Below are 26,593 nucleotides of genomic sequence, written 5' to 3'. Positions count from 1 at the left end.
GGAGATCTTTTTTAAAGTTTAAAACCTCATTTAATTTTATGTCTTGTAGGGGTTATACAGAGTACAATATTGTATAACTGTATCAATTTAACTGTAAACCTAAAAATTTACAGCCAATTTTGAAAGACATGCGTCTTAGCTCTGGAAATTGTTATTGAATATGTCAATGCTGTTGTAATGAAATGCTTCTTCTAATTATATGGTTATTAAATAATTTTTTTAAAGATAAAAGAAAAAACCCTCAAACAAAACTTACTCCACTAGGCTAGTATTAGTCTTTCCAAGGGTTGTGCCCCTCACCTAATGACTTTTTAGGGGACCCCCTCTGCTCAAAGGTCCCCTTACCTCCCATCTTTGGGGGTAGAACTAGTCTCTAGCACAAGAATCTTTGGAAAACACATCATTTTATTCAAACCATAACAGCCTGATAAGGTTTAATAATACTACAACAAATTCTGCCTAAGTGTCATTCTTCTTAATATTGAATTTAACCCTTTATTTGCTATAAGCTGTCACTACATTAACCTCCTCTGCCCCCCCCAAATGCTATTATTACCAGTTCTCATTGCCCACCTATGGAGGACATCTTTACAGCCTTCTAATTATAACCACAAAGAAATGAAATGGTCAAAAGTTAAACAATTTAAGCAGAATTGTTTTAGATTGCCAAGTTTATATACTTTCATTGATTTATTATTGTAATCTCAAATCTCTAACCAATTAATCTATTTAATTTATTGGACACTATAATAACTCCAGTACTCTCACGCTGATACCTATATCAAAACATTCTTTGTGTGCTCTTTTGGGGTTTTACTTACAAACAACTCATTATTGACTTACAATATTGCATTAGTCTGGAATACAATTTGTCTTCCACCATTTTATTAAACAAATTATATATCTTCTTTTGCTCAGGGCTAGGGCTCCCACCTGGGGCCTGGCATATGCTTATTAGGTGCTGTACCACTGAGCTTTGCCCCCATCTCAATAAGTAGATCCTTAAAGCTAGAACAAATCAAATTCTTTGAGGTTTGAATTAGAAACTTTTACTCATTCAACTTAAGGAAGCTGTAACTTGCAATCAATCATACTCACACTTTCCCCACACTGGTCCAAACGCCAGTGTCTAATGACCTAAGATATGTTTGAACATTTTTTTGTAACACTGCCCATTAAAATGTAAAGCATCCTTGTGGCATGTTTCACTCTGTTGCTTCCTATGGCAAGTATCTCTACTCTCCTGAGCTGTCTCTCAAATGCTCAAATCCTTCCTCAGTCTTGCCTTCCTCTACAGCATGGATGGAACACTCTGCTAAGTAACATGACAGACAGGAAGCATCTGGGATCCTTCAGACTGTGAGGGTTTCACAATGGAGAGTAAAGAATGGAGAGAAAGAAGGGGGTGGGGATGAGGCACTTAAATTTAAATTTAAATTTAAACCTTGCTTACCTGTCAGAGACAGTAAACTCATTGACTGTCCAGATCACCCACACAGAGCCCCACACACTGCACACCCTCTTGTAGTTTTCCCCATAACATTTCATCTTCCACCATGCTGTATGTTTTTTTATTACTTTCTGTTATTAAAATATAAATTTTACAATGGCAGGGCTTTTTTATCCTTTTGATTCACTTAAGAATCCCTAACATCATGCCAGATACAAATAAGCACATACTATCTGCTGAAAATTGCTCCCAAGGGAAGGTTATTAAGCTGCCAGTCCATCTAACTATGTGAACAGCTAATTCAATATTTCCATCTGCCCTCTAAGAGACCTTGACAGGTACCTTATGGAAATCCAGAAGAAATAGCATTTTAGAACCAGGGAAAGTTGTAGAGCTAACATCATCTAGTTTTCATGTACTCGTGTTGACTGTAGAAAACATTGCTTTCCTTCCTATGTACTGAAATAACTGTGTAATTCTAAATAAATAATTATCGCTATTTACTGATCAGCTGTCATGTGAAGGCACCTACTCAATGCTTTATGTGCCGTGTTACATTTAACCCTCGTGTAGTTGGTACCATTGTATCCCTGTTTTAAGAATGAGAAAGGTGGGGCCAATGAGACAAGTCAACTCGTAGTGGTGCTTGCCACCAAGCCTGATGATCTGAGTTTTATAGTTGGGACCACATGGAAGAAGAGAACTTAGTCCTTCAGGTTGTCCTCTGATCGCTGCATGCACATTATGGCATGCATGCACTGACACACATACAGACAAGTATTTACTTACTTATGTATTAATGTATTAAATATAATTAATGTAAAAAATAGGGGCCGGAGAGATGGCTCAGCAGTTAGGAGACCTTGCTGTTCTTTCAGAGGACCAGAGTTTGTTTCCCAGTACCCACATCTGGTGGTTCAGCCACCTGGAACTCCAGTTCCAGGGGATCTGATACTCTCTTCTGACCTCTGAAGGCACCTGCACACATGAGCACGTCCATATACACACACAAGCAAGCAAACATAACACATAAATAAAAAAATAAGTTTAAAAAGGAATGAGAAAAGTAAGGTGTAGCGAAGTCAGGGACCCCTCTGATGTGATCCCTGAAATAAATGGAAGGCTAAATTTGCAAAAGCCAATGCTCCTGTCTAAACCACACAGATTCTGGTGTGATTATTGGGCGCCTATAGTGTGGGATCCATCTCCCTGATACAGCAGTAGTTCCTTTAAAGGTGCTAGTGCTGTGACCCTGTCAGCAAGCTTCTTTGAATACCATCAGTGTTGTATTTCAGTAAGTTGTTTTGCTTTCTGTTTTAGAGTGTGACTAAAGCATTGTCTTATCACTGACCTGGGATGTGAATTCCCTCTTACTTTGTTCTCTTAGCTGTGAAGGAAGTAACCAACTGGAAGTTGAAGAAGGCTTTGTTCTGTCTTCTGTTGCTTTTGTACCATTTCAGTCTGACCTCTACCTCAGCAGTGGAGGCCATTTCTCGTTCTCACCCATAGACAGCCCTACAGGCTTCCCCAGTCCCAGTTGGCTGTGAGTTACACTAGATAATCTGTTCCATTCATTACTTTACTTCCACTAAGCTTCCATATCCATCATTTAGTCTTAAGGGAAATCCTTAACAAAAATCAGTTACTTTCCCAGAACTAGAAACTAGTTCTAAAAATCAACCATTTCACCTTCTATAAGCATTTAAGCCATGGTGTTGGAGAGATTAGAACCTCAACAATTTCATTTATACTTTCTGACTTAGACTGCTTTTGCTAATATCACAACATGACCATTTCTTGTTAAATTATTACAACATAATTGGAGGGATGATAATTAAATTTCAAGTCTTTTTATTCTTGGTAAATGCAGTTACCATTTTTGCCATTGAAAAAGGGAGATTCTTGATGCAGAAATGTACCTGCAAGAATAGGATCAGTTCTCTAAGACATCATCTTTTGAGAGAGAAAGAAGCCAAAGACTAGAACCAGCATGACCTAAGCAAATGGTTTCTTTCCATTTGGTGGGGATCATTAAAGAGGAGCGTTGCACTTTCTCTGCATATAGAACCTTGCAGAAATTATCTCAGTATATTGCATGTATAGTGTCTATGTCTTAGAAAACTGTTGTTTGGTGAAGGTTATTTGTCCTCCCTTTTTGATGACAGCTGTGTGGTGATGATAATCTTGTCAGGTATGGAGGTACAAAGGATTGCCTTCTTCTGGGACCCCACCCAGAGGCTTTGGAACAGATCAATTTTGATTGAAAGGACATGGGCTGCAGAACTCTCTTTTCCTTCCTGAGATGTCCAAGGAACCAGCAGGTGGCTTGACTGATGTTTTTCATGGAACCTCATTGGTCAACTGTCACTTCCAGGGACTTTCTGAGGCCTGATCAGATAAAAGAGAGGGCAAATACATGATAAGGCCCAGCTTCATCCCTAGATGCCCTACATTCCAGAGGCAAACAAACTTACCCTGTCTTATGCCAACACCTAGGTCCTATATTACAAGAACTGAGCATTTCATAGAAATGGAAGGGAAAAGATAAAAGCTTTTGTCTCTCAGAGCTCTCCTAATGACCTGCAAATATTTCCCAAAGCTTACATAAAACTATGTCAATAATGAAATGTTAATAATGAAAATGCCATAAAAGTCCACAAATTTTAAAAAGAGAAAGTAGCTTAAAATACTGGCATTTAGATGGGTGAGCAGAAAATACAAAGCTTCTGGTGAATGAGGAGATCTCACCTACTAATAAAAATAGGTGAGAATTTCTCAGTCATGGTCTCCAATGCTCTGTGCCCAACCTCTTAGACAGGCTTTCTCCCCTGCTCCAAGCAGGTGCACTTAGTCTTTTCAACATTAACTTATAACATATCTCCTTAAAGAGTGTCCACAGAAACAGTTGATATTACATACATGAAGTGAAATGAATCCTTATGGGGGATCAGACCTGAGACCTGTTGGGTAGTTTGAGGAAAATGGAGATGAAGATTCATGAACATGACATATAAAAGGCCACTTTTGAGTCTTTAAAATTTATGTTTATGAGTGTATTGCCTGCATGTAGGTAGGTGTACCCATGTCATGCATTGCCTATGGAGGTCAGAAGAGTGTAAGATCCCCTGGAACTGGAGCTGTGGTTGGCTGTTAGCCACCATGTGGGTGCTGGGATTCAAACCCCAGTCTTCTGCAAGAACAGCCAATGCCCTTAACCACTGAGACATCTCTTCAGCCCCATAAGTCTTTTACTTCTCTTAACTGAATACTTATACAAAATTAATGGAGTGCTTCAAAGGTAATACAGGTTGACCATCCAAAATCCAAAATGCTCCCAAATGCCAAAGCGTTTGCAAGATAAATACCTCTTGAAGGATTTCACACTGGGCCTCCTGTGATAGTTTGCAATTAAAATGCATATAGTTATTTAAAATATTATGTAAGGGCTGGAGAGATAGTTCATTTAGTAAAGTACTGGCCCCCTAAGATTGAGGACCTTAGTAAAAGTACATGCATGATGTGATGCACTTGTAACCCCAGTGCTGAGGTGGCAGCGATAGGAGGATCCCTGGAACTCACTGGCCAGCCACTCTAGCCTAATGCTTGAGATTGAAGTTAGTGAGAGACCCTGTCTCACAGGAGGTGGTTGGTGTTCCTGAGGATGACACCCAGGGTTGTCCTTTAGCCTCCGCATACATACACACCCACAGATACACATGTGTACCCCACAACACACGCATAAGAGATAAGTAAAATAAAAATTATAGAATATGTAAAATTAGCTTTATGCTGTGTATATATTGTATATACGAAGTCTAAAAGAATTGTGTTGAGTATTTATCCCTGCTGCTGAAATATCTCATGTTTATGGAAATAATTTTTAATATTTTATTTGTTATTTTTATTTTGTGTGTATGTGTGTAGTGCCTGTATATCAGAAGGTGTACCAGTGTCATGCAATGCCTGCAGAGGTCAGAAGAGGGTGTTGGATCCCCTGGAACTGGAGTTACAAATGGTTGTTAGCTACCATGCAGGTGCTAGGAATTGAACCCGGGTCCTCTGCAAGTACAGCCAGTGCTCTTAACTGGTCCATCTCTCCATCCCCCTATGGAAATATTTTTAAACTTTAAATTACCAACCCTGACCCACAGCATTTTAGATGGGGGACCCTGTCATGTGAGATGTGTAGCTCCACTTCTGCCTTTCCATTCATGGTTGGAAGAGAACTGATCATCTGTCTTACCAGAGGGCACAAATTAGAGTAATCTTGAGTCCCTTTTATTGGTTAATTCCTTCAGCCACATTGGATTACTCTTTCCATCTTCCAGCCTTTGTGTTCAGAATTTCATGGTTAGAGAAGGAAGACACGTTCCTGACTCTAAATGATAATCAAATGTGTTTTCCTGTATATTTTTCTCTGTCCTTTTAGAGGATGCATTTTAGGGATTTCCTATCAACAAGCTGCCTGTTGCTCACAATGAACATGTTATTTGGTCCTTATTAGATTATGGGGAAGATATAGGGGGGCAGAATGAGAGTCAGGAAGATGCTAAAAAGGAAATGGTGAATTTTAGAAGTCTCCCTGAAGGTTTGCATTGCGAGTGAGTGTTGAACAGCTCAGTCTTGTCACCGGAGCCTGAGCCTGCTGGTCTTCCTCTTGCTAGGAGTAATGATTTGAGATGAAAGAACACAGAGGTCTTGCCATGTTCTTGTCAATGTCAATTACAAGTGAGAATCACATGTTCATTTATGACTGCCTGTGGTTTCTTTCCCCGTGTTGACAGGGCAGTGTAGAAGATGACCCCAGCACCAGCACTAAGCACTTCATTGAGACATGACCCCACAGAAGAGCACTCGATATCAATTAGTGATCAGGATGTAAAGTCACTGTCTCTGGTTCTAATCTCTTTATGCTATCAAGAGGCTTTTGACAAGGTCAGCGCACTAATAGACCACTTAACTTCCTGAAAGCCACATGCACTTTTAACTGCAAGTTCTGATTGAGATTACTAGCTTTCATTATAAAAATATCATAATTGAGTCTCTTAGAATCTGATAGACAATCTACTGTTACAGGTTTAGTGTCCCTAATTAGGACTAAGTGTTTCAGAACTTGGATTCTTAAAAAATACTTTGGAATATTTGCATTTACTTTATGGGATATTGTGGGATGAGACCCAAGTCTAAATGAAACTCATTTATGTGTTATATGTACTTTACACACATAACTATAGAAAATTTCTTGCAATGTATTTGTGTAGCTATATTTTGTTTGTGACCCATTATTGTAAGATGAGGTGTGGAATTCTCTACTTGTGACATTCTTTTGATGCTCAAGAAATTTCAAACTTTAATTTTTAGTTTTCCAAATTGGGATGCTCCACCTGTAACTCTTTAATAATGTTGCCTACCGATAAAAGCCTATGTGTTAGGTTGGGCGTGGTGGCGCATGAAGGCAGATCTCTGTGAGTTCAAGGCCAGCCTTGTCTACATAGTGAGTTCCAGAACAGCTAGGGCTACAGAAATTTTTTTTTAAAAAAAAAAAAAAAAAAAAAAAAAAAAAAAAAAAAAAAAAAGCCTACATGTTTGATTGGCAGGTGTCAATGTGGGGATTGGGAAAGTAATAGTTTATATAATAATAGGTATGAAGCTCAAGTTTAATGAAGTAAAGCATTTAGCTTTAAGGCAACTGCCATTTTTTATTGTTTTAGTTAAAACAAAGATATAATTTGTAATGAAGATGATTGCCCTGGTTTCTTATGGGCAGAACTTAATTTTTAATTTTAGTTATTTTTTATTTTATTGTGTATATGTATGTATGAGTGTGTTTGTATGCGCATACTGTGGAAACCAGAGATTGGCATCTGGGGTCTGGGGTCTTCTTCTATCAATGTCTACCTTATCTTTTGAGACAGGGTCTTTCACTGAGCCCAGTGCTCCCCAATTGGCTAGACTGTGACTGGCCAGTGAGTTCTGGAGAATTCATCTAGTCCTCCCCCATTCTCAATACCAATGTTGCAGGTACACCCTGCCATGCCTGGCTTTTAATATGGGTACTGGGGATTCAAACTCAGGCCCTTGTACTTTATAGCAGGCACTGTGCCAACTGAGCCATCTCCCCAGCCCCCATAACTTAATTTTTTAAAGTCTAGTTTTCTTTTTAACTATGTTAGCTGCTAATTTAGTCATTCATGCAGAACCTTGAAGGTATACAAAGTAGTCTGCTAGGAATTGGTTATGAACACAGTGTGAAATCTGTTAATATAAGTCCTAGGTAACCATGAATATTTTCTAATGCTGTTTGTTTCAATTGAGTCTCCTTTACCCAACATGCAAGGGACCAGAAGTGTTGTAGAGTTCACATATATTTAATTTAGAATGTTTGCATGTACACAGTGAGGTATTTGGGGGATGGGATCCAAGTCTAAATATGAAATTCATATTCAGCAGTTAGGAGCACTGTTCAAAATGCTCCAAACTTCCGATCTTTTAAAATACTTATATGTTGTCATAAATGGAAAATTCCACACCTGATTTCATGATAGATTACAGTAAGTGCACAAAGTTGTTAAAAACGCAGGTTCGTGGAGCATTTTGGATTTCAGATTTTGTACTAGTAATGTTTAACATTTTTTAATTTTTAAAAAATGTTTATTTTAGTATGAGTGTTATGCCTGCATTATGTAAGTGCACCTATGTCATGCAGTGCCCACAGGGGACAAGAAGGGGGCATACAGATCCCCTGGAACTGGAGTGGACAGTTTACTGCCATGTAGAAGCTGGGATTCAAACCTGGGTCTTCTGCAAGAATAGCCAGTGCTCTTAACTGCTGAACCATCTCTCAAGCCCTCAACAATATATTTTAATACAGTAAAATATTAAAAAGATACTGTATGGAGAGTTAAGGGAATGGGGAACTTTTGGTTTGTGTGGGCACATTCTGCAATTAGATATATAAGATTGTTATGCATTAACATAACATAATTTGCATTTTCCTAATTACTAAGAATATTGAATACTTTTGAAAGTGTTTCTTATCCATTTTTATTTCTTCTTTTGAGAGCTTTCTGTTCAGATCTATTTATTTATTTATTATTTATTTATTTATTTGTCTTTTTGAGACAAGGTCTCCCTGTAGCCCCAGCTGGCCTGGAACTCACTATGTAGACCAGGCTGGCCTTGATCTCACAAAGACCTGCCTGCTTCTGTATTCCAAGCACTGGTATTAATGGTCCGTGCCACCATGCCGGGCTCATAGCCCTCTTTTTGTTTCTTTTTGGTTTTTGTTTTGATTTGATCATTAAGATATCCCTAGTTCACTATGTGAACCAGGCTGGCCTCAATCTGTGAGATCCACTTGCCTCTGCCCCCCAAGGACTGGGATTAAAGTTGTGTGCTACCATGCCCATTTTTTAATTGGGTCATCTATTTTCTTAATTCTTTGTTTTCTGAGTTCTTTTTATATTCTGGATATTAATCCTCTGTCAGATGATTGGCTGGTGAAGATTTTCTCCCAGTCTGTGGGCTTCCTCTTCACTCAATTTCCTTTGCTTTATAGCAGGGAATATAGCAGGAATTTTTAGTTTAATGAGGCCCCATTTGTCCGTTGTTGACCTTAAATCCTGAGCAAGTGATGTCTGATTTAGAAAGTCTTTTCCTGCACCTGTATCTTGTAAGGTACTGCCTATGTATTCTAACAGTTTCAGCATCTCCGATTTCACATTAGGTCTTTGATCCTTTTGGAGTTGACTTTTGTGCAGGTTTACAGATAAGGGTCTAATTTCATTCTTCTACACATGGGGATTCAGTTTTGCCAGCACCATTTGTTGAAGATGCTGTCTTTCCTCCAGTGTATATTTTTGGCACCTTTGTCAAATACCAGGTGGCTGAAATTGCATGCACTCATGTTTGGGTCTTCTATTTTGTTCCATTGATCTACATCTGTTTTTTGTGCCAATACCATACTGTTTTTATGACTATAGCTCTGTAATATAGTTTGAAATCTGATATGGTACTCCTAGCATTGCTCTTTGTGCTCAGTTATTCCTTTGGCTATCTGGGGTCTTTTGTGATCCCATATGAATTTTAGGATTTTTTTTCTATGAAGAATGTCTTGGGGATTTTGATTTGGATTGCACTGAATCTATAAATTGCTTTTGGTAGGAAAATTAATATCTTCACAATGTTAATTCTACTAGTTCATGAGCACCGGAGGTCTTTCCATCTTCTAGTGTCTTCCTCAATCTCTTTCTTACGCAGTTGTGTTTTGTTTTTGTTTTTGCTTGGTAGTGTCTCTGGTCTGTTAGAAAAAGTAAAGGTGGGCTGTGGATTTCCAACCATCGCTGTTCTCCTCTGTTCCTTTTCCTGGAATGTCTTGTTTGAGTGCTCTGTCCTGCCCTCTGTGTCCTCATGTCTGTTGTAGTTCCTGGTTCTGTTACCGATAATCTGTCCTTGCACTGATGTTAATATTCCTACTGTCAGGGCTGGAGAGCTGGCTCAGCAGTTAAGAGCTGGCACCCAGCTCCCACATGGTGGCTAACAACCATCTATAACTCCAGTTCCAGGGGAATCTGATGCCCTCTTCTGATCTCCTCGGGTACTGCACAACAAGAGTTCATTTACATGCAGGCAATACACTCATACACAAAAAATAGAAATAACAAAATATTTTTAAAATATTTCCACTGTCATTTTGTTTCATTCGTACTGCGATGGGCCTTTATTCCTGCCTCTTTCATTTTCCTTTTGCTTGCTGCTCTGAGTGTTGGAGTGTCTTGCTGCTGGTGGTGACACTAGGATTACAGAGGCAGAGCTGGAGGGGAATGTCAGAGCAGAAGGTATGTGGCTGGGCAGAGTGTGTGAGGCTAGGAGGCTGCAGGGCAAAGTGAAAGGAGGCCTCCCACCGTTGGTAGGGGATGGAGAGTAAAGCCCTTGGAAGGTGGCATGTCCGGTTAGGCAGAGACAAGTTGACTTGGGTGACAGCTGGCTACAGCTCCCTTCGTCACGAATCAGCCTGCCCTCAAGAGTAAGCTGAGCACTCGGCAGAACCTTCCTGTGGGGTTATGACCGTTCGTGGGCTCCACTAGATCGCCACACAACTGCTTTCATGGCTTTGATGGAATACCTAATTTCTTTGTATCACAGATTTCCTGTAAATCAAGAATGGTGAGATCTGTTTAAAAATAGTTCTGTAGGAATATTTACGTATAGGGGAGGTGTAAAGAACTCTTTGGAGGACTCGCAAACAAATGAAGGCATTGTGACTTCAGCATTGTTTATCAGTGAAAGTTTCCCTGAAATGTGTCTGATGAAGAGTTAAACTGTTTTCAAACTGCGGTCTGTGTGCAGCTCATTTCCTCTGCCATGAAATGCCATTTCGCCCTGATTTGATGGAGCCTTTTCTCCTTAAGCCTTGCTTCTTCCCAGGCTTGTGCTCAGCATGGTAATTAGGGACTTCAGCTGTCAGGAACAGGACGCTCCTGGCTGTTTCTTGAGCTCTCCTTTCCCAGAGCTTTATTCCTCACATTTCCCTGGCAGGCTGTGAGGTGTGTGTAAGTGGTAGGATTTGGGGGGGAGCATGCCATAGGCAAGACTGTAGAGGAGAATCAGCTGGGAATGCTAGCTTTTAATTGAAGTTTAGTTGGAGTTTCAATGAGGTGAGACTGTTATGACAGATTTCAAAATGTAATGATAGGAAAATGAGGGGGGTTCATCAAAGTCAAAGTAAACATGGAGCAACAGCTCAGCAGCGCAGCGTGAAACAACAGCCCCAAACCCTCAAAAACTGCAGAGTAATTAAAATTTGCACTGTGCAGCCCTCCTTCTCAGTGGGTACCTTTCCAAGGGAAGCAATCATTTTATTGTGAAAAATATAAACATAAATTTGGAGATGTAAATCGCATGCATGTTTTTGTAGTATTCATAAACACAGAAAGTTTCCAGAATGTAAATATAATCAAAGCACACAACTGTAGCTAAAACCAGACTTGAGAAAGATCTTGTGAAGACAGAAAGCCCTCCCAGCCCTTTTCCGTCTCTGATCCACTTACCTTCCCCTCTGGATGCAGTGGAATTGCACCCTCTGGTTTCTGAGGACATACACCCTTACCTCTTGTTCATTAATGTCATAGAAGGGATAATGATTTCGACCCTGTCTATTTCCTCTCCTGTCTCCCTTCCCTTTGCTTTTGTATATGATGTGGAGATCAGTTGAGTGAGAGGTAATGACTAAGTGTTGGATAATTTGTATCAAAAAGATGAGGAAATTTACCCAGATATTATCAGAATTCTTTCATTTCCCCCACTTCAAGCATGTACATTAGCTCAGCTGGAGCCAGCCATAAGATTGATCAGAGGGAGTCCACACAAGATAGACTGATTACCATAGTGATGCCAAACCATGTGTAGATACTGCCAAAATGATTTTTAGACAAAGCCTTTCAACTTCTTTGGGTCACAGTTCCATCTGTTAAAGTCATTGATTTGGCCTGAAAGAACTCCAAGGTACCTTCTAAATCAGGCTTTCTGCAATACTGTGCCCCATGGATCACTGCAGTCCAATGGAGCCCTGGAGATCCAAACCAATATGGCATCCCCCTTGAGTCCACAGGAAAAAATGTTATAGAGAAGACCCAAGGTGTCACTCTTCCAGACTATCTGGGCTGTGATTTAAGTGCAGGACTTCCTGAGGCTGCTCTTGGAAGCTGTTTGTCCTGGCTTCACTTAGGTACTTACTAGCTTTGCAAGAGGCCTTCCTAGTAAGGGTTCATCCTGACCATCAGGGTTGGAGCTGCCATCAAGATGACTGAGTGTCGTAACCCTGTGTACTCTATCACCAGTAGGACAAAAGTGTTTAATGTTGCACCTGCCACACATTTCTGTTTGTGTACCCTTACCAATCTAAGATACTGGGAATGTGTAGGATTATAGAAAATGGTCATCATTAAAAGCAAGCCTGTCACTTATGTACATCAAGGGAAATTACAATATGATATTCATGGGAGGCTTACTTTAAGGAATGAAATCCAAAGTTTAATTTGAAGTCTTTTTAGTATGATGTTGTACCTGGGTAATATGAGCTCACCTTTTCCTTTTGTTTCTAAAGTGGAAAATAGAAAGCATATAGAGAGTTTAGCATTTGCTCTGCCAGCGTGTTATACAGTAGGAATGGTTGGAGACTTGGAGGTGAGGGAAATGATTGTGGTTTGAAGATAAATTTTCCAACTGAGACCACTAATTCTTAACACTGAATACCAGAGTGGGGTCATTCCACAGGACCATGGACCCCTGGCCTGACTAAAGCTTTTCTATATAGCCTTTGGGACAGTTGCTTCAGGCTTCTCTTTGGCAAATAAGTAAGGTCATGTCTGCTAAGGGAAAGGATGTATTTCAAGGACAGCTTTTATGGTTGGAGAACATTTATGGAAAAGAAAATTTCTACAACTGGGGAGTAGCATCCTGCTGTCTGGTCTAGGCTCTGCTGCTACTGTTATGTGGCCTTGTTCAAGTCATGTCAACTTCCTGAACCTCAGTTGGCAGAACAAACCACCAGTTCCATGGAAGAGAAAGTTGTAGTCACATGAGCCCCTTTCAAGCCTCACATTAGCTCCCTTTATGTTGGCCTGTTAGCCATAATAAGGAATGAGGTGGCCCACATCAGGAATTGGGGAGCATCTTTCATCTTTTAAGCATGTAGAGTCCATGCTGATTGGCTTCATGCTCCTCAGAGGTTCAGGAAGTACCCTGTGTGGTGAGGTACACCTATAATCCCAGCATTTGGGAAACTGAGACAGGACGATTGTAGGTTCCAAGCTATCCTGGGCTATATACTAAGACCATGTCTAAGAAAGACAAACAAGCCAAATTAAAGAACTGCTGGATAGAAATTCATTTGTTCACCTGCCATCAGCTTACATGTACATTATACCCAGCCTGTGGAACACAGTTCAGAATGACATAGAGCCTGTGCACATGGAGTGCTTGTTCTAGCTATTGAATTGCAGAGGACTAGGAGGAGGAAAGACATGCTATTGAGAATGCCATGGTCAAGTGTGGACACACTGAGGAAACTCTGAGTGAGCTGTGACCTGAAGAATGTCTTGGAATTAGCTAGAAAACTACAGAAGGCATGTATGGAATTCTGGGTGGAGAAGGAACTGTAAAGAAAGGGCAGTAGGTTTTAATAAAGCACAAAATGCCCTACTCTAGGATGTCAGGCTGTACTATGACCTTGAATTGCAGGACTCACAGGATGAGCTCCCCAGGACCACAGACCACACATATACCAATAGGTGCTTGCTGGTTTTATGGCCCTGTAAAATCATGTCCTCTGCTATTAGCTGTGTAACCAGCAGCAGCTGAACAGTGTCTCTGGAGCTTATCATGATCTACCGAGTCAGCAATGACCTGAAGAGCACCACACCTCGGAGCTATCTGGCATATCCACAGCAAAGGACAGCACAGACAACAGCAGAACAGGAGGCTCTGGGTGGGATCTGACACTTGCATCCTGTGTCAGTGTCTAGAGAGAGGGATTTGGTTGCTGTTCTTGGGTATTTCAGTTTTAGACCCATCTTGGCAGTATGTGTAGGATTTAAGAACTGCAAACTAGAATTTTACTAAAGCTGCAACAGCTATTGTACCCATCTGCACCATGGCACACGTATTTCATGGGTAGATTGGACCTACTTTGTGGTAAAGGTATTGATTTCCACACTTTGATAGAGCCCATTGTGGGTGGAATTCCAACCTACGTGCCCTGTTCTGTGTTCCTAGGGACCTCTCCATTCATATCAGCATGGTGGAAAGGCCCAGGGCTGAGCGTACGGTCACGCTCATGGGTGCAGCATTGCAGGCCAATGAAGGGGGCACAGTTGAGCAGCAGTGAGAACTGGCCACCAGGGAAAGAAAGTCATCGGTAATCCCAGACTGGACATTCCTTTAGACCAAAACTGAGGTTTTTTCACCACTGATTTGGAAGGTCAGGTATCTTCTCTTTGTGGTCATAATTCTCTTCGGTGAAGCCTAATTTATTTTTTCTTTGCTTTCAGGAGAGTAGATCTGGAGAAAGCAACAGCTGTGTTGAAGACATAATCCGGGTAAGGAGGTCCTTTTTAAGCTTTCATCTGTGTGCTGGACATATTAGATTCTAAAATGCAGAAGCTGTGTGGCCACATCACCCAAGGGAGCCTGCAGGGTTTCTCGTTCGATGTGTATCTTCTCTGAGGACAGTCCTCTAACTTGCCTAGTGACACTTAGTGAAACATCTGGGGGCTTACCCAGTGCTAGTGCTTTCGGGCACACCGAGGTGACAGCATTAAAGTGATCAGCTAGAAGACCAAGAAAAAAGACGTTAGATGAAAAATACAGTGGGGCTCATGTCTGGATGCATCCGTTTATCACCTTCCTGTTTACAAGCATCCTTTGTTATGTTCTCTTTTGAGCCAGGCAAGGGCTGCCTTGTGATTTTTCTTCTAAATTTAATTAGAATCAGACGCACCTGACAAAGAGATAATGCTTAGAGTGTGGAATTTTATTTCTATGTTGTGTTGCATGCTATTGATTTCTCTGTTACTGTGTTTGCCCAGCCTTCCCACCCCCTTCGCCCTCCACAAGGCAATTTCCCACACAATGGGCGAGTTGGGCTCTCGTACCATATTAGTACTTTCCTGAATCTTCCAACTTAGAATCAGGAAGTTACCATCAACCCATAGTTTTTTTCCTCTACTCTTTTTTTTTTGAGCGGAGTGACCTAATAACTTACAGTTCTCAGAAAACTGATTATTATGCTAAACAAAACCTCAAGTCAAATTAGACCAGATGGAATGGTCATTCCTTTTATAAAGGACAAAACTTTATTTCAACATGTTTCTAACTTTTGGACAACCCACACACTTTTTCTTGGATTATTAATACATTACAATATTACTATGTAATCACTTGTCTTAAAATTATACATTCACAAGCCTGGTGTGGTGGCGCACACCTTTAATCCCAGCACTTGGGAGGCAGGGGCAGTCAGATCTCTGTGAGTTCAAGGCCAGCCTGGTCTACATAGTGAGTTCCAGGCCAACTGGGGCTACAGAGAGACCCTGTCTCAAAACAACAACAAAAAATTTTATATTCATAAACTCTTAAAAATAGGATCTTTTTCTTTCTGGAAAGAATTATTTAACAAATATTTTAATTCACAAGTTGATCAGAGTAAGGTGAGATTAAGGTTAGATTTGTTGAATGCATAATAATTTTTTCTTATGAAACAATTATCAAAGCATGTAGCTTCATTTATGACCTTTACTGATATGGTTTTTTTATACTGATATGTTAAGTCAAGTCCATATTGTATTTTTTAAATCTATATCATCTATTCAGTCTAGATGGTCCTTAGCTGGTCCTTAGACTAGGCCGTTGACCCAGCAAAACCAAAAAGTTGGGTCTTCATCCAGGCCAGAGATTTTATTATCTTGACCAGATTTCTCTTAAGGAGATTTTTGCTACTGTAACATAAATCACTTCTCCTTTTCTAGTTCAAGGAATTGAACACTTATTTCCAATAAGTACAATGGCCATGCTGGAATTAGAATGATGGCTGGTGTCCTCTAACGTAGTTGTCTAGTGCTTAGAAGCACAAAAGCATTTATTTGCAGTTCATCTAATTTTTTTCTTGTTTGCTTGTTTAGGTGTTATCTATAAGAAACTATTGACCGATCCAAGGTTAAAGCTGTAATGAAATGCTTCTTCTAAAAAATAAAAAAAAATATATATATTTTTTTAAAGTAGAAAGTACATGGTACCGATAAGACTTTTCCTATTTTTCTCTTTCAACATACTTTCATGTTGGGGTCCAAATACTCCATTTTTAATCCACTTTCCTTTGCTTGGTTTTGGTGTTTATATCTACAAAGGATTATACCAGGACACACCTCTCTCTTTGCTTTTCTTAATTTGAACTCATCTCTTCTCATCTCTGGTTTTTTCTGAAGAAATTTGTCATTTTGTGTCCCTTTTCCATTCTATCTCTCCTTCCCCTTGTTTTCTTCCCACATAGCCCAGGCTGGCCCGGAATGACCCCAGTTCTCCTGCCTCCACTGCCCAAGTGCTGAGATTGCAGGTGTGTGCCATCATGCCTAGCCTTGGCCTGTCTCTTCATTTCTGTAAGAAGGACTTGAAGTTGAAATATATAACTTATATACCAACAGGTTAAATAACTCATTAAAAATAGATTACTTCAGCCAATAGTTTAAAGTTTTATTCTTTCTAAAGAGAACTGATGAGAGCCTCACAGCCCTGCCTCCCCCACTCCACCTTCCTACAGCAGTAACTCCTAACCTCTCACTCAGTGCTTCCTCTCCCACAGCGCTCCTCCGATTAGGTGTAAAACAGAGACTGTTTGACACCAATCAGGTGTAAATCAAAGACCCCATGAGTAAATCAGTTGGTGCCAACATAAGAGGTTGGAGATTTCACACATATACCAGCCAGCCCAATCCTTGGATGTAGGGATTGTTCTAGAAGATAGTGAACTATTTGAACTCTTCTCTCCCCATAACCAACAAGAAGTAGTCCAGGCCTGGGGAAGTGGTGGTGATGACTGCAGTACAGTAGAGCCCTTTACCCACTTCCCTCAGGTCTTGTTAGTGGTGGTTAGCATTGGAGATGATGCTGGAAGATGTGTCCTTATCCCCTCAGTGGTGCCTGGGATTTGTTTTTCTGCCTGTCTCCTGCCTCACTCACATTCAAGAGCATCTTTCCCTCTACCCTAAATGTGCTGTCTCCCCCAGACAAAAGTATATCGGTTCCTTCTCACTCACAGCCCATCATATTTATATGCGTCTGTCGTATGTCAGCGTTCCTCCAAAACTGAGTGAGCCAGCGAGGGAGTGAAAGAATCCTGCAGAAGAAAATGATGAATGCCATCATGATGCATTTTCTATGAATGACCAGGAGTACTTGTTTGTAGCCATTCTATTTAAGAAGTGGGTCTCAGAAAGGAAGCAGAGGGCTATGAAAATGTCTCAGAATGATGAAATTTGGAGTACATATGCCCTTTCTGTGTGGGAGGTGATTTTAAGAACAGTAAGCAGTAGGCTAAATGGATGTGGCCCCTTGCTCTTGTGGAACCATCTGCCGGTAGAGGTCGATACTAATGTTTTGAAGATCTGAGAAATATATAACATTAACCATGATAAATATTCAGTGATTTATAAGATCTTACCATCTGGTACATGACCTTTCTTGAGGTTAAATATGGTCTCACTGAGGAATTGACATTTGAACTGGTAGTTAGGATAAATACAACATCAACTGAGGTGAAAAATGGTGAGGGCTCCAAGTGAAGAAAAAGAAGGACTTTGACCTGATAGAGCCCTGTGAGGACAGGGTAGACCAAAGTGTGTAGAAAGTACATGGAGCCAGGTAGTGCTGGCCTCCTGGACCTTCAGGTCCTGTGGAAGGGAGGCAGTAAGGCATTAGTCCAGAGAGCCATGGGATCATGTTGGCAGTTTCAGTGTACCCCTCTGGCAGTCATGGAGGATGGAGTGAGGGGGTGAGGAAAAGCAGAGCAAGAACAGGTGGAAGTCATTGCAGGAGAACAGGAGAGGTGCTTGGAAGTGCATTCTCAGACATGAGAGTGGTAGGGGGTAGAGAGACTTAAGATGCCTCCTCTTTGGGGGAAAGAGAGGAAATCATGAATTCATTTGTAGACATGCCAAATTGAAGGGCCTTTGGAGCATCCAAAGAACAGAAATGAATGTACAAGGGTCTAGAGCTCACAGCAACTATAGTCCAGCATTGTGAGTTAATTCACATCATTGGCAGTAATGCTGTAGATGTGGCTACACTTTCCTAGAGAGAGACTAGAGACCAACAAGTAGCAAGCGTTCTCATGTGTAAAGGCCAAGGAAAGGAAGAGCCACCAGAAAATGGAAGCAAGAAGGAATGAGTGACCACAGAAGTCAAATGAAGCTTCTGACGGTGGGAAATCTTAGAATCCTGTTGTTTCAAGTTCGGGAGTCCCCCACAGATTGGAAGGACAAGAAAATGAGGCATTTTGCATTGAAACAGTGTTTCCCATTGGCGATGTGAAAGTGCCAGATCATGTGCTCATGCATTAAACTAGCACAGGTTTTATGTCCAACATTACCAACTGCATCTTTAACTTCTGATTCTTCTCCCCTCTTATTTTTGCTGAGGTGACTGTTTTCAAGTCATTTGAATATTACATTGCATTCTAAAGTATAATTACTTTTTATTCTTACTCAGAGAATTTTAATCTTGGGGCCTAATAAATCTGTGTATAATTACAAAATTCTCTTAACTGAGAGCCAAATTATAGCTGTGAAGATGGGCCATAAGGGTTAGAAGTCCTCATGGCTGACATATGTTTATAATAGATAGTTTTCTAAGTCATACTGTATTTCATCCTTAAAGGTTCCAATGCTGTAATACTTTGGTGCTTTTCATAGCGTTAGCCATTAACATATAATGGCATTAACATTTGTTCAGCCAATAAAAGCCGTTTACAACCTAATGGAAGGAGTGCAGGGCTAGAATCCAGGATGTCCAAGTTTTATGTAAGATGGTTTTAGATTGCAGTTTGCTGAGGGTGCCCCCACAGCGTAATATGCCTTTGTAATAACTAAAAGGCCGGTATTTGAGATTCTGGTTTGAATTTAGAGACCTCTTCAGTGTAGCATCTGAGCAGATTCCCTTCTTGGCTTTCATCTTCAGTCACTAATTTAATTCTAGTTTCTGTGAGGTATCCATCATGGATATTTGCATAGAGTTGCATATTTCTGTTTATATGAAGGGGAAAATGGTACTTGTTGAAATTCTAGAGACTCGGATCCATTTCCTGGCACTGTAATTGAATCGCCTTCAGGCAAATAAAGGGAGGTCATTTTTTTCCCCTTGGTTTTCCCGAAACTGAAGATCCTGCTGTGTAACATCTCCAGCTGTGGTCTGGGGAGGTTTGTGTGTGGAGAGCAGGGTCATATGGCTCACACATCATTACAGCCCATCACATGGTCAGGCTCTGGGTAGTGGGACAAGAGAAGCCTTGTGCTCAAACATGTACATGCTCCTTAGCCCAGATGAAAACATATTAGCTACTCTGTGCCCATTGGAACATAAAGAACAAAGAGATGACTTGTTTTCAGTGACCTACATGGGTTACTTGGAGTACTGGCTCAGGTCAAATCTCTGCTGCAGACCAGACCACCTTTTTTTTTAAAGCTCAAACTGTTTCCTTTATAAATTTTTTCATTTGTTTTAACACTAAAGACTCAATTCATGACAAAATAAAGCCCACCAATGGCAAAAAATCAATCTAGGGAGAGCTGTCAAGGAACCCCATTAATATATCCATTACTTACTGCAGAAAATAAGCCCAAAGAAGTCTGGTGTTCATATAGAAAATTCATCAAGTAAAACCTGTAATAAATCTTACCCAAGGATAAGTTAGTGCCTTTCATAGTATTTTCTTCTTGTGTTTAACCATGTGACTGTTAAGGACAGAAATTGTACAGTTGCATATTTCATTTTGCATCTATAGATGCATTCTTTTGAATATATTTATTTTTCTTTTATGTATGTGAATTTTTTGCCTGCATGTATGTAAGTGCACCCATGTCATGCAATGCATGTGGATGCCAGAAGAGGGCGTCAGATTCTCTGGAACTGGAGTTATGGACAGTTGTTAGCCATCGTGTTGGTGCTAGTAATTGAACCTGGGTTATCTGCAAGAGTAGCCAGTGCTCTGAGCCATCTCTCCAGCCTTTAAATATATTCTTAATAGAAGTTATTATCTTAGCCCTTTGGACTGAAATAAGAAGCCCCTCATTAAGTGACTACATTCTCACCTGCCAAGTGTGTCCTGACGCCTCATTGTAGGGCTATCTGGGCACACTTGGCATGCTTTGCAATGAGTCCAGATGGGTTCAGTCTCTAATAAAGGTGGGTTCTGAGCCCAGAGGTTTTGGGGTGATGGCCATAGGAACTCTGGAGATACAGAAGTTCCTGCTGGGAATAAAATTGAACTCTCAGTATTCACCTGTCTCATTCTGATGCATACCATTAGGGATCACAGGCATTTGCAAAAATAAGAGTAGATAACCAAGACAACGTCAGCAATGAGATTTTAGTTTCTGCCACAGAAGATAAAGGAGCCTCAGCCAGTATCTTTTCATGGGTGCTTGTTGACATTCACAATAATATTTTAGGGGTTTTATGACATACTTTGAGGATTTTGGTACTACAGTACAGGACTGAGTCATTAAAAGCACTCCGTTTTTGTATGTTTCCTATTGCATGTATTCTGTGTTACTGGCCTTGCATAGTAGACAAATAGAACTAAGAAATAAGAGCAAGAAAATGTCTGAAAAGTAGATGAGCCTAGTGCCTTGGATACCTGCCACACGCAGGAAAGGCTTCAAGGGAGGGCAAAGCCAGTGAGAGGAAGAAAGCCATGGAGAAAACAAATAGAGATGTGCTCCTTTCAAGACCAGTGCTCCTTGACAGGTGGCTTGCAGAGGCCAGCGGCAGCAACACAGAGCAAGTGGGTGGGAGTCAGAGTGAAGGTGAGAAACGGTAGCCTCACCCACCCCTTCTCAGCGCAGTCCCTGGGACCACATGTTGCCATCCATAAGTCTCATTCAGAGTCTTGGGGCATCTTCATTGCTTTTCCTTCCCTCTGTTTGAGTGAGCACTTTGTGAAAAGTAAATGCTTAAATGTTATGTGGAACAACAAAAAAAGGAGCGAGGTTTCTCTGCCGTGTTTAGAAAATCGTGGGAGGCAATCATACTTTAAAATGTATAAATTCTTCCCAAACACCGCACTTATTTTAATTTTATTTTTTAAACTGACAGGTAAAAATTATACTTGTTTTGGGGGGACTAAGTTCTAGTGTTCTATCTCGCAATAGGGTGAATACACATAACAGTAACATATTACATGTTTCAGAAGGGAAAGATAATCCCAAATGATTTTTACAATAAAGGAATAATAGATATTTGAGGTAATAGATATGCTTATACTGATTTAGATACTACACAATTTATATCTAATTTTTTATCAGTGCTAGGAACTAAATTTGCACATGCCAAATACATGCTGTGTCACTGAACTGCATCCCAGCCCCACATTATTGATTCTTAGTGTAGATTTCACTTGAGTTCTCTTCTTGAGCGATTAATAGCTAAGATATAATACTAGCCAGTCAGTGCAGTTTTTTTAAGGTACTGAGGATAGAACCCATGGCCACATGAATGTTAAGCAAAGCACTCTACCACTGAGCCACATCCTCACCTCCCAATTTTTTTCTTTGCTACTTCTAATATAGAATATTTATATGTTTAATAACCATGTAGATTCATCAGACTGAAAAATTTATAAAGTAGAAAATTATTTTAATGAGTATTAATAGTTAAGGCATTGAAAGGAATGTTTAGGAAGCTAGTGAAGAAGCATCTAGACATTAAAATACCTGCTAAAATGATATTAGAGGGGCTAGAGAGATGGCTTAGTAGTTAAGAGCACTGACTACTTTGCAGAAGACCCAGGTTTAGATCCCAGCACCCACATGGTGACTAACAATCATCTGCCACTCCAGTTCCAGGGGATCTGATGCCCTCTTCTGTCCTCCATGGGCATTGCACAACACAAATGCACTTACATGCATGCAGGCATAACACTCATACACATAAATAAAATAGTCTTAAAAATAAAAATTATTATTTTATGTATAGGAGTGTATTGTCTGCATGTGTATAAGTGCACCCGTGCCATGTAATGCCTGTGGAGTTAGAAAAGGTGTGCTGGATAGCTTTAGTGTCAACTTGACACACCTGGGTTGAGGGAGCCATAATTGGGGAATTGCCTCCATAGGACTGGCCTGTGGCCATGTCTGAAGGGCATCTTCTTGGTGAGTGATGTGGGAGGGCCCAGTCCACTGTGGGTGGTACCATCCCTGGGCAGGTGGGCCTGTGTTGCATAAGAAAGCAGGCTGAGCGGGGCCCAGGGGACCAAGCCAGTAAGCAGTGTTCCTCCATGGTCTGTGCTCCAGCTCCTGCCTCCAGGTTCCTGCCCTGAGTTCCTACCTTGGGCTTCCTGATGAACTGTGACCCAGGATATGTAAGATAAATAAACCCTTTCCTCCCCAAGTTGGTAGTGGTCAGAGTGTTTTGTCATAGCAATGAAGAAAAAAACCAGGACAAGAGGGCATTGGGTTCCCCTGGAATTGGAGTTATGGACAGTTGTTAGCAGCTGTATGAGTGCTGGGATTTGAACCCAGGTCCTCTGAAAGAGCAGCCAGTGCTTTTAACTGCTGAGCCATCTCCCCAGCCCACCCCTATTAAAAAAATAGTTTTTAAATGACATTAGAACTTAGATGCAGAGGCAAATATGATTGCATTTGTTTGCACCTTACATGTTTTTATAAACTTAGTGTCAGAAAACTTCCAGCACAAAGGGCCCTGTCACCAACTTTACCTCTGCTTGGTGCTCTCAACCTCACTCTGACCTAGGAATTCCATCAAGCAGATAGTCTTTGCAAACAGGTCCTTGAATACAAGTCAAGGTACAAGTCTTTCTACCATTACTGCTCAGATCCCCTTACAGCATTGTTTCCTTCCTCTCCAAAATCTCCACCTGTGTCAGCCTGTGAACTGCATGGTCATAGTAAGATCAGACTGTCTTCTGACACAGGTCTTTCTGCTGGCTACAACAGCATACTTTCTTAGCCCTTTATCCACTCTGGGTCTGAACTTCCCTGGGTTACTCCAGGTCTGTGGAGTAGCCTGTCCACTCCAGCAGCCAGTGCTAAAGTCTGCAGTATAGACTAGTGTAGAACTGGTTGGCTTTAGCCACTCTCTGTTCTGGGCTCTAGGACAGCTGCTGGCCAAACTGGCAGAGGCCCCACCTTCCCGGAGTGCTTTTGTCACCAACTTCGCCAGGCTACTTATACTAGACTCTCACCTTCCTCCCTTCCTCCCCTCCTCTTTGTTCAGGGTAAAGCACTGTCATCCTACTTGGGACCAACCCTCCACTGTGCTTCCAAGTTTCATCCTCTTAACTTCAGCTGACTTAAAAGCTACCAAGTGCTTTCTCTCCTACACTGTCTCTCTACTAGTTTCCTGTCCTCAGGGTAAACATGTACATGCTCCAGAATATTTCTGTCTTTCAAATTTTTTAAAAAAATCACAGAAAGGAAGCAAGGTTTCTCCAGAGCTACACAACTGGGGCTCTTTCCTCCCTCCTTTGTAGGACAATCTTGTCCATTTTTGCCTTCACACTCTTGCTACCCAGCTTTCACCTATTACACCTTTGCCTGAATCTGCTTTTGCTGAAAAGGTGCATCCCTCACTGGAGTCCTCCTGGACATGGGATGATGTCACTACAGGGCCTGTGGTAAAATGCTCCTGCCCCACACCCACCAGGATTTATTCTTGCCTTTGTAACCATTCTCCATCCCTGTGACCCACTCTTCCTAGATCTGTCTGAGATGTCAGTGTCCCTTGGTTCTCTCCTGCCATTCTTTGCTTTCATGCTAGTGTTCCTTGGCTGCTGGTGAGAGCCTCCAAGTGCTGATGGAACTCAGCTCTGTTTCCTGAATTCATGCTCACTTGACCAACGATCCCCAAATTACTCCATTTAGACATGTCATGAGCACCTTAATGCCACCCCCACCTCTACAGCCTCTTCTTGCAGTGTGGATCATTGGAATCTTCTCCCTCCTCCTCAGCATGTTCAGTTCCTCCCAATCCCGTCAGCACTCACTCATGCAAACAGCCCCGTTCTCTTTTCCTCCAGGCCTCCAGGTCAGGGCACCATATTTTTCTGCCTAGATTATTCCAGAGAGCTGCCCACTGACCTTCAGCTCCCTCCCCTCCTCCAGCCAGCTCTCCAAAGCATTCATTTTAGTTGCTTCCCAGGCTCAAGACAGTCAAGATTCTTGGGTGTGATTTGCAGAACCACTTGTGCTCAGCCCCTGCATGTTATTTCCCCTTTGACAAGGGTGTCACCACTGCTGTTCTCCAGGTCTGGTTCTAATGCACACTCTTCCTAACCCAGGATCATGCTCTGCTTACTCCCTGACCATCAGTTCATCTACAGACTTATTCTCTTCCAAGCCACACTTACCATGATACTCCCTCTAGGAGCCTTCTTTGTCACTTAGGTTTGAATTAGAGTCTCCGAGTCTGTGATACCAAACACCCTGCATTCACTACACTGTGGTCTTTCTTATCTGCCATTGGCCCATCTATCCCCGTCGGTACAATGACCAGCCCTTATATAAGAGATGCTTAATAACTGTATGCAAAAGAATGAATGAATGAATGAATGAATGAATAAATGAATGACTTCTTTTGCTAGCTGCTGTTCTTGGTCTTTGGACCCTGTCACCTTCCAACCCTACAACAACAAAAAAATTAAGGTGATTTCTCCTTAAAACATTAGGCATCTAAAGCATGCCAGCACATAGAAGCATTATCACACACTGTACAATCTGCACAAATGCAGGAGAGATGAAAATTCACCTGCCAACAATCAGTGGCCAGTAATGGAAAGACAGCCAGCAGTTACTGTGGCACGCAGCACATCAGGCCTTTTGTATCTGCCACTTGTGTCTTGATTATATTTTATGAGATTGGGTTTTTCATTTTGATAGATAATGAATTTTACAAGTTGAAGAAATCAAGATAATAAGTTTGCAAGGATAATTTGGTTAATTACCATGTTGCTGCTGGTAGAATCAAGGGCTGCGAGTCAAAGCGATTTCCTCTGCTAATGTGCTCTGTGTAAAGCAGCTCTTGGAACAATTAAAACACATCTATCCAGAGTGATCAGCTTAAGGCACACATTTAAAAATTGTATTTATTGTGGAAACCACACATAGTGTTCTCTGTGTTTTTTTTCTTCAAATTGAGGGTTTTTGAAATTACATTGATTTGCTGCAAATTACCATTGTATGCACACAGATCTCAGAAAAATAATTTCCAGATAGAAAATGATAGTTTGAAGATGGTAGAGATAGAGGAGTTGAATAATGAGAGCATCTATCTGGATGGTAATTGTATATTCTAAACAAGACGTAATTACCTGTTTTATAACTATTATCTCGTTTTAACCTAACACACTTAGAAACTTACTTTTTCCTTTGCCTTTAGGTTCATGAGTTTTTATAAGTTCTGTTAAATTTGACTTATAGGTATACAGTGTCTTGTATTTATGCTCATTGGATTCGGTGAGATGTAAATATTGAGAAAATGCAGTGACCAGAAAGCACACTATTTCAGAACTTTTACGTGCTGCCCTGTATATTTGTATGTTCTTTTGTTCTGATTTTCAAAGCTGTCCTAGCAAACAGCCCATAATTCCTGAGTACATAACACAGTGTTAGGATTCTTTGCCATCCAAAATTAAATGTTTCATTGAATATGAGGCATTTTTTTCATTTGTCCACAACTCCATTCCTGACCCATTTTTACCTTAGAACTTTTGAAAACATGCTCTGCTCGGTGCCTCTATTTTCTGGTCAATATCCTTCAGCAAGACCACTTTCCTCAGTCTTTGGTTTTTGATGATAAATCAGCATAGCTGGACCACTTCCTGTGTCTCAGGTAGTTGGTTTGAAGATATTACATATGCTAACACAATTGATTTATTTCCCCAAACATTAAAATGGTATGCTCTTTATCAAGTGTTTCTCTTTGCCCAAGATTTGCTGGGAAGTTATGGTAAGTTCATTGCCTATTTTTACAGTTTTTTTCATCACAAAGTTTTCGTTTTAATACCTTTTTTGTGATAACTCTAAATGATTAGCAATCCATAGTTCTCTGGAATTAAAGTATAAAGGACTTTATGTTCTCATTTAAATTTCTAACTATAAATATTGATTAGGTTTCTAAGATATGATTTAAAATCTTAAGGTCAGAAGACTATGAGGGTACTAGCTTACTACTGAATTCTTGCCTAGCAGACATGAGGCCCTTGGCTTAGTGTCTAGCACTTCAAAAATAAAAAATAAAAACAATCTTGGCATGCATATTAACAAATCTATTATGCAGCAATTTAAAACTCTAGGCCTCAGATACTTGTAAATATTTTAATAGTCTCAAATACATATTTATGTATATAAAGTTCCTTTT

General features: G+C 40.7%; 1 protein-coding gene across 1 annotated transcript in view; it reads left to right on the top strand.

Annotated features, from left to right (window-relative positions):
- Positions 1-26,593, top strand: part of Aff3 (AF4/FMR2 family member 3) — a 544,092-nt gene that overhangs the window by 268,610 nt on the left and 248,889 nt on the right. Inside the window, exon 6 of the mRNA XM_008845867.1 lies at positions 14,500-14,547. Coding sequence (XP_008844089.1) covers positions 14,500-14,547 — 48 coding nt within the window. The remainder of the gene's footprint in view (positions 1-14,499; positions 14,548-26,593) is intronic.

This window comes from Nannospalax galili, unplaced genomic scaffold, assembly GCF_000622305.1.
Source record: "Nannospalax galili isolate Female #2095 unplaced genomic scaffold, S.galili_v1.0 scaffold182, whole genome shotgun sequence".
Taxonomy (NCBI): domain Eukaryota; kingdom Metazoa; phylum Chordata; class Mammalia; order Rodentia; family Spalacidae; genus Nannospalax; species Nannospalax galili.
The sequence above is the reverse complement of the archived record's forward strand: the minus strand, read 5'-3'. Positions and strand labels throughout refer to the sequence as shown.